A 15,296-nucleotide genomic window follows, 5' to 3' on the forward strand; every position below is an offset into this window, starting at 1 on the left:
GAAACAAGTAACTTACAGTACATTACAGTGCAGGACAAGGACACAACTTATATACATTGCTGAAATAGTGATTAAAGCACTCACGCTGCCGGGAGTTGGCAGTCCCGTGTTAGGTGCCCTAATGGGAAGTAGAGAGTAGAAGAAAATGTAAAGAGAAGCACATGAGGGAAGAGGTCCCTGCTCGTGAGAGCTTACATTCTAAGGGGAGGGGCAGACAGACAGGCGTGACACAGAAGGGGAAGATAGGAAGGAAAGAGCATGAGATGGGTTAGGATGAGTGCTGAAAGGCCTTGATGAAGTAGTGGGTCTTGAGAGCCCGTTTGAAGATTTGTAGAAAGGTGGAGAGTCTGATAGGGAGAGCATTCCAAAGGTAGGGAGCAGCACGGGCAAAATCTCGGATGCGGGAGTGGGAGGAAGTAATCAGTTGGCAAGAGAGGCGGCATGCATTAGTTGAGCGAAGTGGACGGGCAGGAGTGTGAAGGGAGAGAAGGTCAGAAATGTATGCGGGAGAGGATTTGGTGAGGGCTTTGTAGGCGAATGTAAGAACCTTGAATTGGCATCTGAAGGGGAAGGGGAGCCAGTGTAGGGCTTGAAGGAGAGGGGAAGCCGATGTAGAACGTCTGGAGAGGAAGATGAGCCGAGCAGCAGCATTGAGAACCAATTGTAGTTGAGAGAGGTGAGAGACTGGGAGGCCAGCTAGGAGAAGGTTACAGTAGTCCAATCTACATATGACCAGTGAGTGGATGAGGGTTTTAGTGGCATCCTGGGTGAGGAAGGGTCTAATCCTGAAGATATTTTTTAGGTGAAAACGGCAGGACTGCGAGAGGTGCTGAATGTGCGGTTTAAAGGAGAGGGAGGAGTCTAAGATAACTCCAAGACAGCGCACTTTGGGGCTAGAGGAGATAGTTGTGCCATCAATAGATAATGAAATTGTGGGAAGTGATGTAGTGGAAGAGGGTGGGAAGATGATCAGCTCAGTCTTAGACATGTTAAGTTTAAGAAAGCACTGGGACACCACGAAGAGACAGCAGAGAGACAGTTGGAGATACGGGTAAGGAGCGAGGGGGAGAGCTCAGGGGTGGAAAGGTAAATTCGAGTATCATCTGCATAGAGATGATATTGGAGGTCAAAGGAGTTGATGAGTTCACCTAAAGAGGATGTATATAGGGAGCAAAGGAGAGGTCCAAGAACAGAACCTTGGGGAACTCCTACTGCTAGTGGAAGTGGAGGGGAAGAGGAGTCACGAGAGGACACAGCGAAGGAACGATCAGATAGGTAAGAGGAAAGCCAGGAGAGGGCACTGCCACGTAAACTGAGAGAGTAAAGGATTTGCAGGTGGAGAGGGTGGTCTACAGTGTCAAGTGCAGCAGAGAGTAGTGGCCCTTGGATTTGGCGGCAAGGAGGTCGTTGCTGACTTTTGTGAGGGCAGTTTCAGTGGAGTGGAGAGATAGGAAGCCAGATTGAAATGAGTCAAGGAGGGAGTGAGAGGAAAGAAAGGTGGTAAGGCGGTTGTAGACAATACGCTCAAGGAGTTTGGAAGCAAAAGGGAGAAGAGAGATGGGTCGATAGTTGGAAAGTATGTTAGGATCAAGGGTAGGTTTTTTAAGAATGGGGGAGACAAGAGCATTTTTGAAAGCAGATGGGACAGTGCCAGATGATAGGGAGAGATTAAGGAGGTGAGCCAGATGGGAACAGGCAGAAGGAGACAGGTGGGAGAGGAGACTGGAAGAGATAGGGTCAAGAGGGGAGGTGGAAGGAGGGGAGGACCGGATGAGGGCCAAGACTTCCTCTCCAGAAGCAGGGGAGAAGGATGTCAGAGTTGGTGAGACAGAAGGGGAGGGGTGGTAAGGGCAAGGAGGGGGAGGAGTGCTGAGGGTCTGATGGGATATGATGTCCTCACGTATGGAGTCAATTTTAGATTTAAAGTAGGTGGCAAAGTCGAGGGCAGAGAGCGAGGAGGGAAGGCGAGGAGGGGAAGGGCAGAGTAGGGAGTTGAAAGTGGCAAAGAGACGCCGGGGGTTTGAGGACTGGGAGGAGATGAGGTTCTTGAAATATGTTTGTTTGGAGAACGACAGGGCAGCACTGTAGGAAGAGAGAATAAATTTGAAATGGAGGAAGTCAACCTTAGAGCGTGACTTTCTCCACTGACGCTCTGCAATTCTTGAATACTTTTGTAGGTATCTGGTGCATTTGGAATGCCAGGGTTGTGGTGTGGAATGATCATAAGCATAATTTAAATTCACTAGGATCCAGCGGACGCACCAATGAGAAGGGATTACCTTAGCTTCCCTTGGATGCAATAATGGTGAGGGCCATTCACGGCCCTATATGTATCGTATTGTGGAATTACATCACATGGACCATTCATCTCCTATTGGTCCATACAGCCCTGCCTTTTGCACTCTCCTTTGGGGGAAGGGTAGGACCAGTAAACGACCGTACTGAGGTCTGAGGTACCTCTTAGCAACCCAGATAACCAAAAACATGACTGAGGCACTTTTTCAGAGTGTAGGTGGCCAGCACACTGTTGAAATTATCAGGACAGTTATTGGTATTAATAGTACTTACACAGTTAAACAGTAGGGAACATGTAAGCCTTCATTGAGACAGAAGATTAGCAGACATCACTAGTAGCGTACATTCAATGACACTAGGTGCCAAGAATTCCAAATCAAATGTTCATTGAGGCTAATGTCTTGCACTCCTTTGTTGTTTCATAATATAGTATTTACATTGTATTCATATTTTAATTTATATATGGGAAAAAAAAGTAATTAAAAGTAATTAAATACTATGTCTAATAGCTTAAAACTCATTTATGCTTATTTATATTTGCTATACTGTGTTTGATAATTCAAATCAAAGCCAAAGTTTATTTTATATTTTAAACCAGAATTTAATTTTTTTTTTTCCAAGGATAAAAGGAAGTTGCAAGAAGAAATTGCTCAAAGACGCCTTAAAATTGAAGAAGAAAAATTAAGTTTACATCATTTAAAGGTACAGTAGGCAATAAAATGTTTTGTAGTTACTTATTAGGTTTCTCTGACTTGCCATTAAAATCAACTAGATTACTTTTTGTTTTTTTTTGTATTTGTAAAGTGAAACAAATATGCATTCCTGGGTAGTTGTGTCTTTATTTCTTTCAGAGATGTTGTATAAAGATCAGTTTTAGTCCTATGAACTGTTCCTTTTTTGATGTATGGTTTTATATATCTGGAATAACTCTATTGACTAAAAAAAATAAAAAATGTCTGGCTCTAAAGCCGAGGATGGCAGCCTTTAGGGAGACACTGGACCTCATTCAGAGGCGGTCGCAAGAAGCGATCGCTCTCTCTGAATGAGGGCGGGCGCTTCTTGTTTTTTGGTGCGGCCTCCTGGTCGCAAGCTAAGCTGTGGGTTACCACCCACAGCTTAGCTAGCAACCAGGGTGATGGTCGCGATGGTGATCACCATCGCGACCATCGGGGCTTGCGACCAGACCCTAAGGTTGGGTCTGGGCACTCGCAAGCCCCAGGGAGCTTTCTGCTCTGATGGAGCAGGAAGCTCCCCACTGATATCACTGCTGATGTCAGTGCGGCCGCCCACAAAACAGTAAGCGTTCATTAAGGAACGCCTCAGTTTTGGAAACCACCCCTCGGCCCGCCTACAAAAAGGGGCGAGCTGTCGATCAACATCGACAGCCGCCCCTTTTGTAGCGAGCTCCGGAGCGAGAGAGTTTCTCTCTTGCTCCGGGGCTTGCGCACGCGCACTGCGTCCGCTGCGCGTGCGCAGGGCTACCCATTGACCCTGTTGCAAGCACATCGGTGCTTGCGACCAGGTCTGAATGACCCCCAGTGTGTGTTAGTGTTTGTAGCTGTGCAGGACATCATATCTCATGATACTTTGTACTTTGTTTTCAAAATTTTGAATTTAAAAAAGGGAATTCTCCCTTGCTCCATCCAACTAGTAGAACTGGATTAGACTATAAGGAGCACCACTGTGTGGCGTAACATGTATATAAGGAGCACTACTGTGTGGTGTAACATGTATATAAGGAGCACTACTGTGTGGCGTAACATGTATATAAGGAGCACTACTGTGTGGCGTAACATGTATATAAGGAGCACTACTGTGTGGTTGCTTTGGGCATCATCTCCACTTCTAGAAAATACTCTCACTTTAGTAAATTTACCCCTAAGTGGTGGCAAAGTCCTATTTTATGAGTTTATGCAGAACACCTTAATTTTAGATTTTTCTGCCAAAATGAAGTGAGAATCCCCTGGTTCTGGCTGTATTTAGACAGAGGAGTAGACCCAATTTTTACCACTGAACTGGGTGGACAGATGAGAGGCACAGCCAAGATCGGTTAAGGGGACTGAGGACAGGTATGTTAGACCGCAGACCTGTGGAGTATAAAGAAATGTATAGAATAGGGATAGTAGCCCATATAAACTCTATATTCTTTCAGTATTAAATGTTCACTTGGAGCAGCTCTTACAAGAACTAGGTAAGGCCACAGATGGCTTACACTTCTGACAGCTGTTCCTTCACTGCTCTTTTCCTGTGGCCAATTGATTATAGCTTATGCTTAACTAAGAGTCCATGCTCTCCCAACGACCTACTAATCCTGATCTACACAGTAAGTCGTCAAACATATTCCATCAGCATCACCAGTAATGTGCGGCTTCATAAGTGACATACTGCCGATGAAGAGTAGTCACTGCCAGGTGCTAGTGAAGGAGCCTAGTGATGGCAGTGATAACCCTTCTATAATTGTGGACACCACATGCAGTTCATAGTCAGTGAGTGGCTAACTTGGCCAAATGCTGCTAGTAGGAATAGTCAGTGAATAGATATACCCTTCTGTTGTAACAACTAAAGCTGTATTTCACTGTTTTCTTACTTCACACCATATAATAGCTGCACAGTATTATCACTATTATCTAATGATAATTTCCTTGCGAAAGGCCGGATTTCTGACACTGGGCCTGATTCAGCAATGATCGCAACTGATAGTACGCACGCAATCGGACGATTGCCGCTTACTGTGTATGTATCGCAGTGCACGTGCTCGAACCAGCCACTGTGATCGCAGTGGCTACGCAGACCCAATGCAGAGTGATTGACGGGACGTACCGTTTGAGGTGGCTATGGGGGGGGGGGTGGTCGGCGAAACGCAGGCGTGCCAGTGTGTTTGAAAGCTGTTGCAGGGGCGTGCATAAATTATCCACTGTGATGTCATACGCAGCCTGAGCTCCCACTGCGTGCAATGAGATTAGCAATTTCTGAGTAAGGTCAAAGCTTGTGCAAGTGTGCGTGAGGCAGCGATTGTACTCCATGTTACCGATGGTTTAGCTATCTTGCGAAGGATTACGGATGTGTGTAAAGTAAAGTGGGCGTCCTTATGTTGTGCTGCGACAGTATAGCGATCGCAGTGCATTAGCATACTATCGCAGTGAGACTGCTTGCGTAAATCGCTATTGCAATTGCTGTTGTGGTTCGTTATGAATCAGGTCCACTACCCATAAATCTCTGGTGAATGTCAATATTAGCTGGAATAAGCACTTTGCTTTGACATATTCATGCCATCCACATTTTCCTGAGCTACTTTACATCGAGATTACAGTTATGTGGAACCTTTACATAAGTTACTGTATAGTACTTCACATACTTCTGAAGACCTATTTGAATGACTTTTTTTCAGCAGAACATTGTGACGAAGGCATGCATGCCATGTGCCCTACTGTGTAAATAAATATAGGCCTACCACAAGAACAGAAAGACGTTCTTTCAGAAGAAAACTGTTTGCTCAGAAGCGTGCAATTGGTAAACAAAATGTGTTGAAATGTCATTCCATTAAACAATGCTCCATACCAGACCTGAGCAACCAGTCTGTTAGCTGAGCACTTTTGACTAAAAATAACTTAAAGTGCGCAAAATTTCAGGGAAGCTGAATTTTACAGGAACAGTTGTTTCGGGATCGGTATGAAATACCGACAGTATGGATACTGGCGGACAGAATCCCGATGCCGGGATCCCAACAGGGTCAGTATGCTAACCCTACCCCTCTCCCTACCCTAACACTTGCTTTTGGTGCCTAACCATAACCCCCCCCTAGTGCCTAACCTAACCTCCCCCTCCTCACACTCTAAATCTAACCCTCCCCCTAGTGCCTAACCCTAACTATCCCCACCACCCCGCTACTTACCTTCAGCATCTGAACGGTTGGGATGCTGGCACCGGGATTGTGACCGGCATCGGTATTCTGGCGCCAGTAATGTAAGCATCGCCATCCCGACCGCCGGGATGCCGAATGCATCTCGTTGTTTCACGGAGGTGCAAAGTCCTGGCAAATGTAATCTTTTGCACTGTATTTGTATATTCTCATTTTGAGGAATTTATAATCTATTAGCAGCTGGAACTATGACTGTCAATTCCTTCTGCTCATAGGTGTGGTTTGGGTAGGAGTATAGGCATACACTAGCAATGCAGGTATTGTAATGAACCCTGATTTGGTGTTCCAGAATTAGTATCACTACTGGCTATTCCCAGATCCGTATTAAGCGTTTAGCCATGGTGTCCGAAGCATGTGTGCATTACCGCGCTCCCACCCCCCAAGTGTGCCAGGTAGGGGGTGTGTCCAGCATGTGGGGGAAAATTGAAGGGAATTAAAAATAAACATTAGGGGCAGTATCAAACTGGGACATGGAGGGCTAGATCTTTCCAACCCACTAAAGTAATTCCACCAATTAAAACTAAACCACACAGTAGTGCCCACAATTCACGTTATGTCACACAGTAGTGCCCATTATTCACAGTACGCCACACAGTAGTGTTTTTTATTCATGTTAGCCACAGTAGTGCCCCTAATTCACATTGTTGCAAAATAATGGGCACAATGCATGTTATGCCACACATTAGTACCCATTAATTCATGTTATGCCACAGTTTGGGCTATTTTTTCACATTATGCTACACAGTAGTCCCCACATTTCATATTATGTCACAGTAATGTCCATAGTTCACATTTTGCCATTGAAGTGCCCCTTATTCACATTATGCCTTATACAGAGATCAGTGCGTCCTTGCTGGGGCGTGATGTGGCGGAGCCACAAGCGCTGCTCCGTCCACACCATGCCCCTTTTCTGGAAGCACTGATCTCTTATGTGTTTCACACTCAGCTCAGCAGGTGCTCTGCCCTTCGTCGGATGGCTGATCTCCAGCGCCCTGGCCAGAGCAGGTGCTCCCCTTGCCACCCTTGCTACTCCCCTGATTGCAGGGGTAGCCAACCCTGGTCCTCAAGAGCTACCAACAGTGCATGTTTTCCAGGTCTCCTCACAGAATCACAACTGAAATAATTACCTCCACCTGTGGATTTTTTCAAACGTGTTAGTGAGTAATGACCTGTGCACTAGCTAGGTGGTCTGGAAAACGTGAACTGTTAGTAGCTCTTGAGGACCGAGGTTGTCTACCCTTGGCCTATTGCATACTTGCCTACTTTTTAAAAAGCATTTCAGGGAGATTGTGAAAGTAACACCTAAATGTGGTCGTGTACTGCTACATCTGAGAGGTGTGTCATAAAATTGATTTACATCCATATGTAAATGAGCCCCAAAGCAGTTAGTAAGATCTACTTGCTGATGAAAACAGAGATACTTTTCAGAAAATGTATGTAGCCATAGGGATCATAGTGCCCCATAACCAATGCAGGGAAATTATATAATGATGCCATTTGAACGTATATATCTCTATTTTAGTTTAATATAACAGTTACATAATGGGGGTAAGGTGCAATCAGGGAGATTGCTACTATTTCAGGGAGTTTCCCTGACAATCATGGATAGTTGGTAAGTATGGAGTATTGTGAGAAGCAGAGGAGGTGTGACCAGTGCTGTGTGGGACTGGCAAGTGCCATGTGAGCATGTACAACCCTACACTATCTGCCCCAAAATTTCCATAGATACATAAATGTCGAAAAATTTCAGAACTTTGTGTGGAAAATAAAACTACAATTTTAATAATGGGTGGGCGGCTGGTTATCATCATGCTGTCATATTAATGAGCCTATATTTATGTTTAGGGCTGGGGCTGTAGTCCCATCCACTGACATTGTTAATCTGACCCTCATTGGCGTATCTATAATGGGCGCAGGGTGTACGGTGCACATGGGCCAGGGTTGATCCAAGAGTGTCCGCACTACAAAACCTGCCCCCCATGTTTAATATTTACCTCTCAGGCCCATGTCTACGCTGCAGCAGCAGAACTCTCTGGGAAAATAGCACGATGGCCATTTTCCCCGAGATTTGCGCATGGGCAGTAGAGAAGTCACCGAGAACATGGCACAGGTGTGCGCAGTAGTGAGGAGTGGGCCCACACAGAGTTTGCACATGGGCCCCCTCCTCTTTTAAACCGCCCCTGCTGGTCCTGGCTATTCCTATAGGGTTTCTTTTTTCTCACTGTCTAGTGCCTAACATAGCTACGTCATTGTATTTCAGTTTATAAAGGAATGCTTCGTTACCTTTCACAATTCTATTTGGCCAACTAAATTTACCAGTCATCTTTAGTGGAAATGTATTGTAAAATCTATTTGTCTATGACGCATTATTTATATAAACTACTTTGGCAAGAACATGGCAAACTAGAGCTATGTAGATTGAGAAAGGGCTTCATAACGGCGACAAATGCAGCAGAATATGGAAACTATTTACAGCAACAGGTTATTGGGAAATGAGCAGAAACTGGCGCAATGACCAAATGATTTTAGATGATATTAAAGACTTTTGTTACTCATGCTGGATACACAATTGTCCATATATTTTTCGTTTGATCAATGAAAGATATTTCGCAAGTGCATCGGCGGGTGAATACAGCCAATATGTCTGTGAACGACGACATTCACTGACACATCATGTCGGCCCTGCAGCACAGACAATGCTGATATATCTTGCAGATCTATCGGTACGTCTGACTGTGTGTACGCCCATAGACACTGGCTGACATCACAATTTGGGCGTGTAAATTTAAATGCCCGCCCAGTTGTGATGTCAGGCCAGACCTATTGAGCAGCCGATTGGTAAGTGTGTAGACAGCGAATCAGACAGCAGACTGATCCGTCGTGTAAGTGTGTACTCAGCATACAATGCAACGTCATATTATATTAATATATTATAATGCACATCACACCACATCCCCCTCCCAAAACACCTTAAGGTCACATGTGGCAAATCACATTCTTAATACCAGCAGCATATTAGCATGATCAGACAAGCTATGACCAACAATCCAATAGCGACAAACAAATCAGGAGGGGATTGAATGAAAGGAGTAGAAAGAAATTCAATGTAGTCCTCTAGGCGGCTACCTACAGCTGCAACTGGAGCCATGGCGCATATCTTGTGCTCACTTTTGTCCCAGATGTAACAAGCAGTATGTACACGGCAGTACAAATTGGTCCATCCTGGGTAAGCACAGTGGCAGCTCTATCTTCCATCCTATCCCTCTATAACCTTGAGTCTTCCATGATATTGGTGATGGTGACTGTGTGTGTACCTCTGTGAAAGACAAGGTTCCCCAGAGACTGGCGCCTACTTGTTATGCGACTCTCAGGAATGGTGCTGAAGCCACTACTTTGTAATAAGCATACTGAAGTGAAGCAAGGTGCCAGTGGCAAACAGTCCGTGCTGAAAAGACAGCATGTCCATTTGTGTGCTGCCATTTGCCAGGGGGCCACTAATCTGATCTGCCCTGTCCCACAGAAACATTGCAGGAAGCATGCAGCACCGACCATGTGGTAGGCCAAATAATTATATTGTATTTTACTAATCAGCCATTCTGTCATTTCACTTATTATATAGATTATTGTGCTGATAAATGTACTTTATTTCAACATATTACTGAATTCTGGACTGTGAACACTACTTGGTGACATTGCAGGCCAGTACTGATAGCGGGATTCCTGTTACCAAAACTCAAGCCTGTGTCTTGGTTAACTTTGTAATTTTGAATTTTTAAGAAGACTTTATTTGATTTATGCCAAGTTTATATGTGGTAGGTGAATGTGGTCAATTTAGTTGTAGCGCTGCAATCCCTAGCAATCCTCCCCGCCTCTAGTGAACCATAATTGCAGCTCCTATTCGTTTTGTATGTTATTATTATTTATTACTTTTTAACTTTCCAGAAAAAAGCCCTGCGAGAAAAATGGCTGTTAGACGGTCTAAGTACAATGTCCCCCGAGGAGCAAGAAGAGATGTTGAGACAAAACCTAGCAGACCAGAAACAGATCAAACTCCTGGAACATAACATTAGCAGGTTGGTGTTTTTATTAATAATTAAGTTTGGTTGTAATAACTGTGAGGTTAAATAACTGTTTTGTATTTTTATGTACTTGACATGTTCTTTGGCAGCTTTAGGTGTGTTCTGAGATCATGATGGCGTTTACCACCACTGGTAACCTTGCCACCATAACTGTTACACAAGTAACCATTACCACCACTGGTAGCCTTGCCGCCATAACTGTTACACAAGTAACCATTACCACCACTGGGTAGCCTTGCCACCATAACTGTTACACAAGTAACCATTACCACCACTGGTAGCCTTGCCGCCATAACTGTTACACAAGTAACCATTACCACCACTGGTAGCCTTGTCGCAATAACTGTTACACAAGTAACCATTACCACCACTGGTAGCCTTGCCGCCATAACTGTTACACAAGTAACCATTACCACCACTGGTAGCCTTGCCGCAATAACTGTTACACAAGTAACCATTACCACCACTGGCAGCCTTGCCGCAATAACTGTTACACAAGTAACCATTACCACCACTGGTAGCCTTGCCACCATAACTGTTACACAAGTAACCATTACCACCACTGGTAGCCTTGCCGCAATAACTGTTACACAAGTACCATTACCACCACTGGTAGCCTTGCCACCATAACTGTTACACAAGTAACCATTACCACCACTGGTAGCCTTGTCGCAATAACTGTTACACAAGTAACCATTACCACCACTGGTAGCCTTGCCGCCATAACTGTTACACAAGTAACCATTACCACCACTGGTAGCCTTGCCGCAATAACTGTTACACAAGTAACCATTACCACCACTGGTAGCCTTGCCGCAATAACTGTTACACAAGTAACCATTACCACCACTGGTAGCCTTGCCGCAATAACTGTTACACAAGTAACCATTACCACCACTGGTAGCCTTGCCGCAATAACTGTTACACAAGTAACCATTACCACCACTGGTAGCCTTGCCGCAATAACTGTTACACAAGTAACCATTACCACCACTGGTAGCCTTGTCGCAATAACTGTTACACAAGTAACCATTACCACCACTGGTAGCCTTGCCGCCATAACTGTTACACAAGTAACCATTACCACCACTGGTAGCCTTGCCGCAATAACTGTTACACAAGTAACCATTACCACCACTGGCAGCCTTGCCGCAATAACTGTTACACAAGTAACCATTACCACCATAAATCAGCCTTTTTTATGTCCCAGATTCCTCATTTAGGGCCTGATTCAGAGATGTATGCTAACCCGATGGTAAGCGCACATCTGCAATGGTAAGTGGTCTGCGCTTGTGCAGGACCCCTACTGCGCATGTGCAGAACGGGTCCTGCAATAATGCACAGCGTTCCCCCAAGCCCCTGCCTGATTGACAGGCAGGAGAGTTTTGGGGGCAAGGACGGCCTGCGTTTCCGGAAACGGGGGCATGTCTGACCTATCCGTTGTTAAAGTGTGTACCCAGCATTACACTCTTTAAATTTAGATTCTCCCATTGTTACTGTTTATCTATTATTATATACATTTAGTTAACCCTCTATGTAAAGCCAGTTTGGATTTGCCTTGTAAATGACTGCAACTTTAAAAAACGATCGAGATCAGTCTGCATCCCGCACCTCCGGCAGACTCGATCTCTATTACATCCCGCCCGTAGTATTTCTTCCCCTTTAACAAAAATTTTTTATCTTCCATTTAATGATGATCTTATAAAAAGTAAATGATGATTCTTCTTTGTTATTTTTGATTCTTCCAGGTCTTATTTGATAGGGTACAGCTTTGTGAGGTCCATTAATGAAGTGATGGCCTAGCCCACCACTGTTCTATCTATTATAAAATAAGGATACCAACATCAGATATAGCAACTGTATTATATGCTCAGTGAATTAGAGGTGAAACTGTAGGAAGAAATTCATATTTTGCATATAGTACTGTGATCTTGAAGACCTTTATAGACACATGTATTGATGGTGAAGTTGTTTTTAAGAGAAATCCCCTTTGTCACCAATCATACACATACAGTAGTATTTTTGAGCTTTAAATGGTAACAATTACTTAGCACATAATAGCAGTTAAGGTATTAAGTAGATTTCTTTGCATGTTCCTCTCATCTGATTAGAATGCTCCTTTATTTCAGTTACGATCATGTTCCTCTGTACTATTAACCCAAGTCCAGCTCTGCTTTCTGAAATCAAACTCTTTCCCATGCCTACTGTAGGTCACAGAGAAGTTGAATGACTGACATGCTACCTGCACCATTACTTGTGTACATTAAGGGCCTGAATAATTTGCTTCGTACTTCTGTTTATGTACGCTGCAGACCCTTTGAGCACCATATAAATAAAGGATGATGACAATACTAAAAACAATAATAATTAATAACTTTTTGACTTTTATAAATATAGGGCTCAATCCTATTAGCTGAGAATAGAGCAAGTTTCGGTTCCAACGGCATAGACAGACCGGCTACTGCACCGCAAATTCCCCCCCTTGCGACCCGATCTCACCCCGGACTTGCAGATTTTTTGTACACAGCCCTGCAAACAAAAATATGTGAGACTGGAGGTACCATAAATGTGGCATACAGTTGCACTTACTCGCGCCTAATAGCATTGAGCCTATACTGTTAGTAAGAGACATTGAGAGCACCATTATTGTTGAATAGTCACAATCTTACACCAAAGTAAATAAAAACTTGAATAGTATCTGGGCATACTGATATACTTAATATGCTCAGATACACTTATTATAAGGCCACACAATTATATTTAAGGTGAAGCTACATACATTTCCTGATAAGATAGCCCATTCTGATCCCCAGGACAATCCTGCAATAATCAGGAGAATATGGATGTATGTATTCTTAATAATAGTAAAGTATAGGAGAGAGAATGGTCAGTTACACATAAGTAATTCTGTTAGGACACATATTAATATTGCCCATGTGTAGATGTTGTATGACGGATCTTCGTGCACGTGGTTGATTGCTGTAGAGCAGTAAAGTGCAGTGACCTTTTCATCTTCTATCCCATTTGTCACCTTTTCATCTCCCTATCACATGTATTCATTCAGTGTCAGTGTACAGTACATTCACTGATTAACTTTGGTAGGTGGATACCGTGCAGATAGAGGGAATAGAGGAAGCAAACCTAGGGAGCATGCTAAGGTACACTGCAGGACCAAGGTGAATGACTTGTGTACAGGGAAGGAACAAGATATTAGTGTAGAGTATAAGGGTCTCCTCATCGCTTCATTTCTACAAAAGCAGGCAAAAGATTCATAAGTGGTGCTGTTCATTTTCAAGATTTGTCAGTCAATAAAGAGGGGGAAGTGGGGGGTGCGGGCCGCACTCGGGTGTCAACCGCTGAGGGGTGACACCAAAGTGCCGACGACTCCTCAGTGACCGACACCAGGTGTAGCATTACGCGCAGCATTCTGCTCCTGACACAGTGAGGGAGCCAGCACTGCACACAGAGTGGTCCCTCGGGGCAGTCAACACCTCCAGGACCCCCAGAGTGACAGAAAAATGGGGGTTCGGGCTGCGAGGCCACGTCCATTTACGCGCACGCTACATCCTGCTCCGGGTGTCATCACGGGGAGGGACGCCACTGATATATAGATATGTCCACATACAACTTACCTCCATGTGCTACATATCGCGTTAAACATAACACATGATCGCCGTGCAACGCGGTAATGCCAAGCATCTTCTCCTGCGACTTTTTAAACTTTCAAGTGCGGTTGTGACACTGTAATGAAGCATGTTGCATGCACAGAATATAGGCATGCCGCATATCAATTTAATCAGCAGAAGCTGCTTGGCTGTCTTATTTGTGAATGCATTAAACATTAAAATATTTCAGGACAAGCAGTGGCAAATGCAGGATTTCCAGAGGGGGGTTTCCAAAGGCTTCATTTTAGCCAATTTATTGGCCTGCCAATGAAGAGGGCAGAATTAGTACTTAACCAGCTTTAATAAGCGTCATACAAAGTGTATTGTGTGTATTAATTCCAGCATATACAGGACCAGTGATCACAGTAAGCCATTAGATGTGCCAGTAGGCCATCCTGCCTTAGCTGAACGTATTTATTTTAGATGTGGGCACCATTCCAGACTATTGTAGCAAGTCCGGGAGCCTGGAGGAGCAGCTAGAACCTAGCACTGCCCTGGACATACTGTATATGTACATATTGGACTCTATAGCAGTGCATCTCTAACAGTGCATGTTTTCCAGATATTCTAGTTGGTGCACAGGTTATTTATTACTGACTGATACATGTAAAAAGATCCACAGGTGGTGCTAATTATTTAATTTGTGATACTGAGAAGAACATGCAGCACTAGTAACAATCTATTACATTACTATTTCTATTGTGGTCATGGTGTGGGCTGGGGAGGGGGGTTTCCAGGCAGACGAAAACCCCCCATGCGTTTGCCACGGCATGGTGCGACTAGAAGGGCTGTTTAACGTGCAAGGTAGTAAAATTTATGTGGACACATCTGTGGGGTCAGATTTAAACACCTTGCAAAGTTTTTGGGACTTCTTCTGAATAAAGTACCTTTGAGTGGTAAATGCATGCAGGGTCTATGAACTTTGTTGCCCATACATGGTAATTTTTATATGAAATGTTATTGTTTTTCTAGCTATAAACTCTTAGTACTTGCTAATGATTTACATATTTATCTGAAATAGTCAACTTACTACCACAGAAAGGTAAATACTTCAAAGTGCTACTTGCTGGCCACAAATGGTAATGAAACTTCAAATATTACTAATGAATATATTGATGTTATTATAACACCGTGCCCCATGATGCTTTCTGATCTCTCCAGTCCGCTATATTACCGTTTTGGTGAATAGCTACTAAGATGAGCAGAGCAGGATTTCTGTGCTCTTGCTGCAGTTTGAAGATAACATTTTTTTCAGAACACAAAATATCAATGACCGTGTTTGCTAGAATTTAGTACCAGTTACCATGACAACGTAAAGGTCAGTTTTCCACTCAACTT

General features: G+C 43.9%; 1 protein-coding gene across 1 annotated transcript in view; it reads left to right on the forward strand.

Moving 5' to 3' along the window:
• The window catches only part of PALMD (palmdelphin), a 67,982-nt gene that overhangs the window by 27,407 nt on the left and 25,279 nt on the right, over window positions 1–15,296 (forward strand). Inside the window, exons 2-3 of the mRNA XM_088446819.1 lie at window positions 2,917–2,997; window positions 10,157–10,287. Coding sequence (XP_088302945.1) covers window positions 2,917–2,997; window positions 10,157–10,287 — 212 coding nt within the window. The remainder of the gene's footprint in view (window positions 1–2,916; window positions 2,998–10,156; window positions 10,288–15,296) is intronic.

This window comes from Taudactylus pleione, unplaced genomic scaffold (assembly GCF_031769625.1).
Source record: "Taudactylus pleione unplaced genomic scaffold, aTauple2 ptg000406l, whole genome shotgun sequence".
NCBI classification, from domain to species: Eukaryota; Metazoa; Chordata; class Amphibia; order Anura; family Myobatrachidae; genus Taudactylus; species Taudactylus pleione.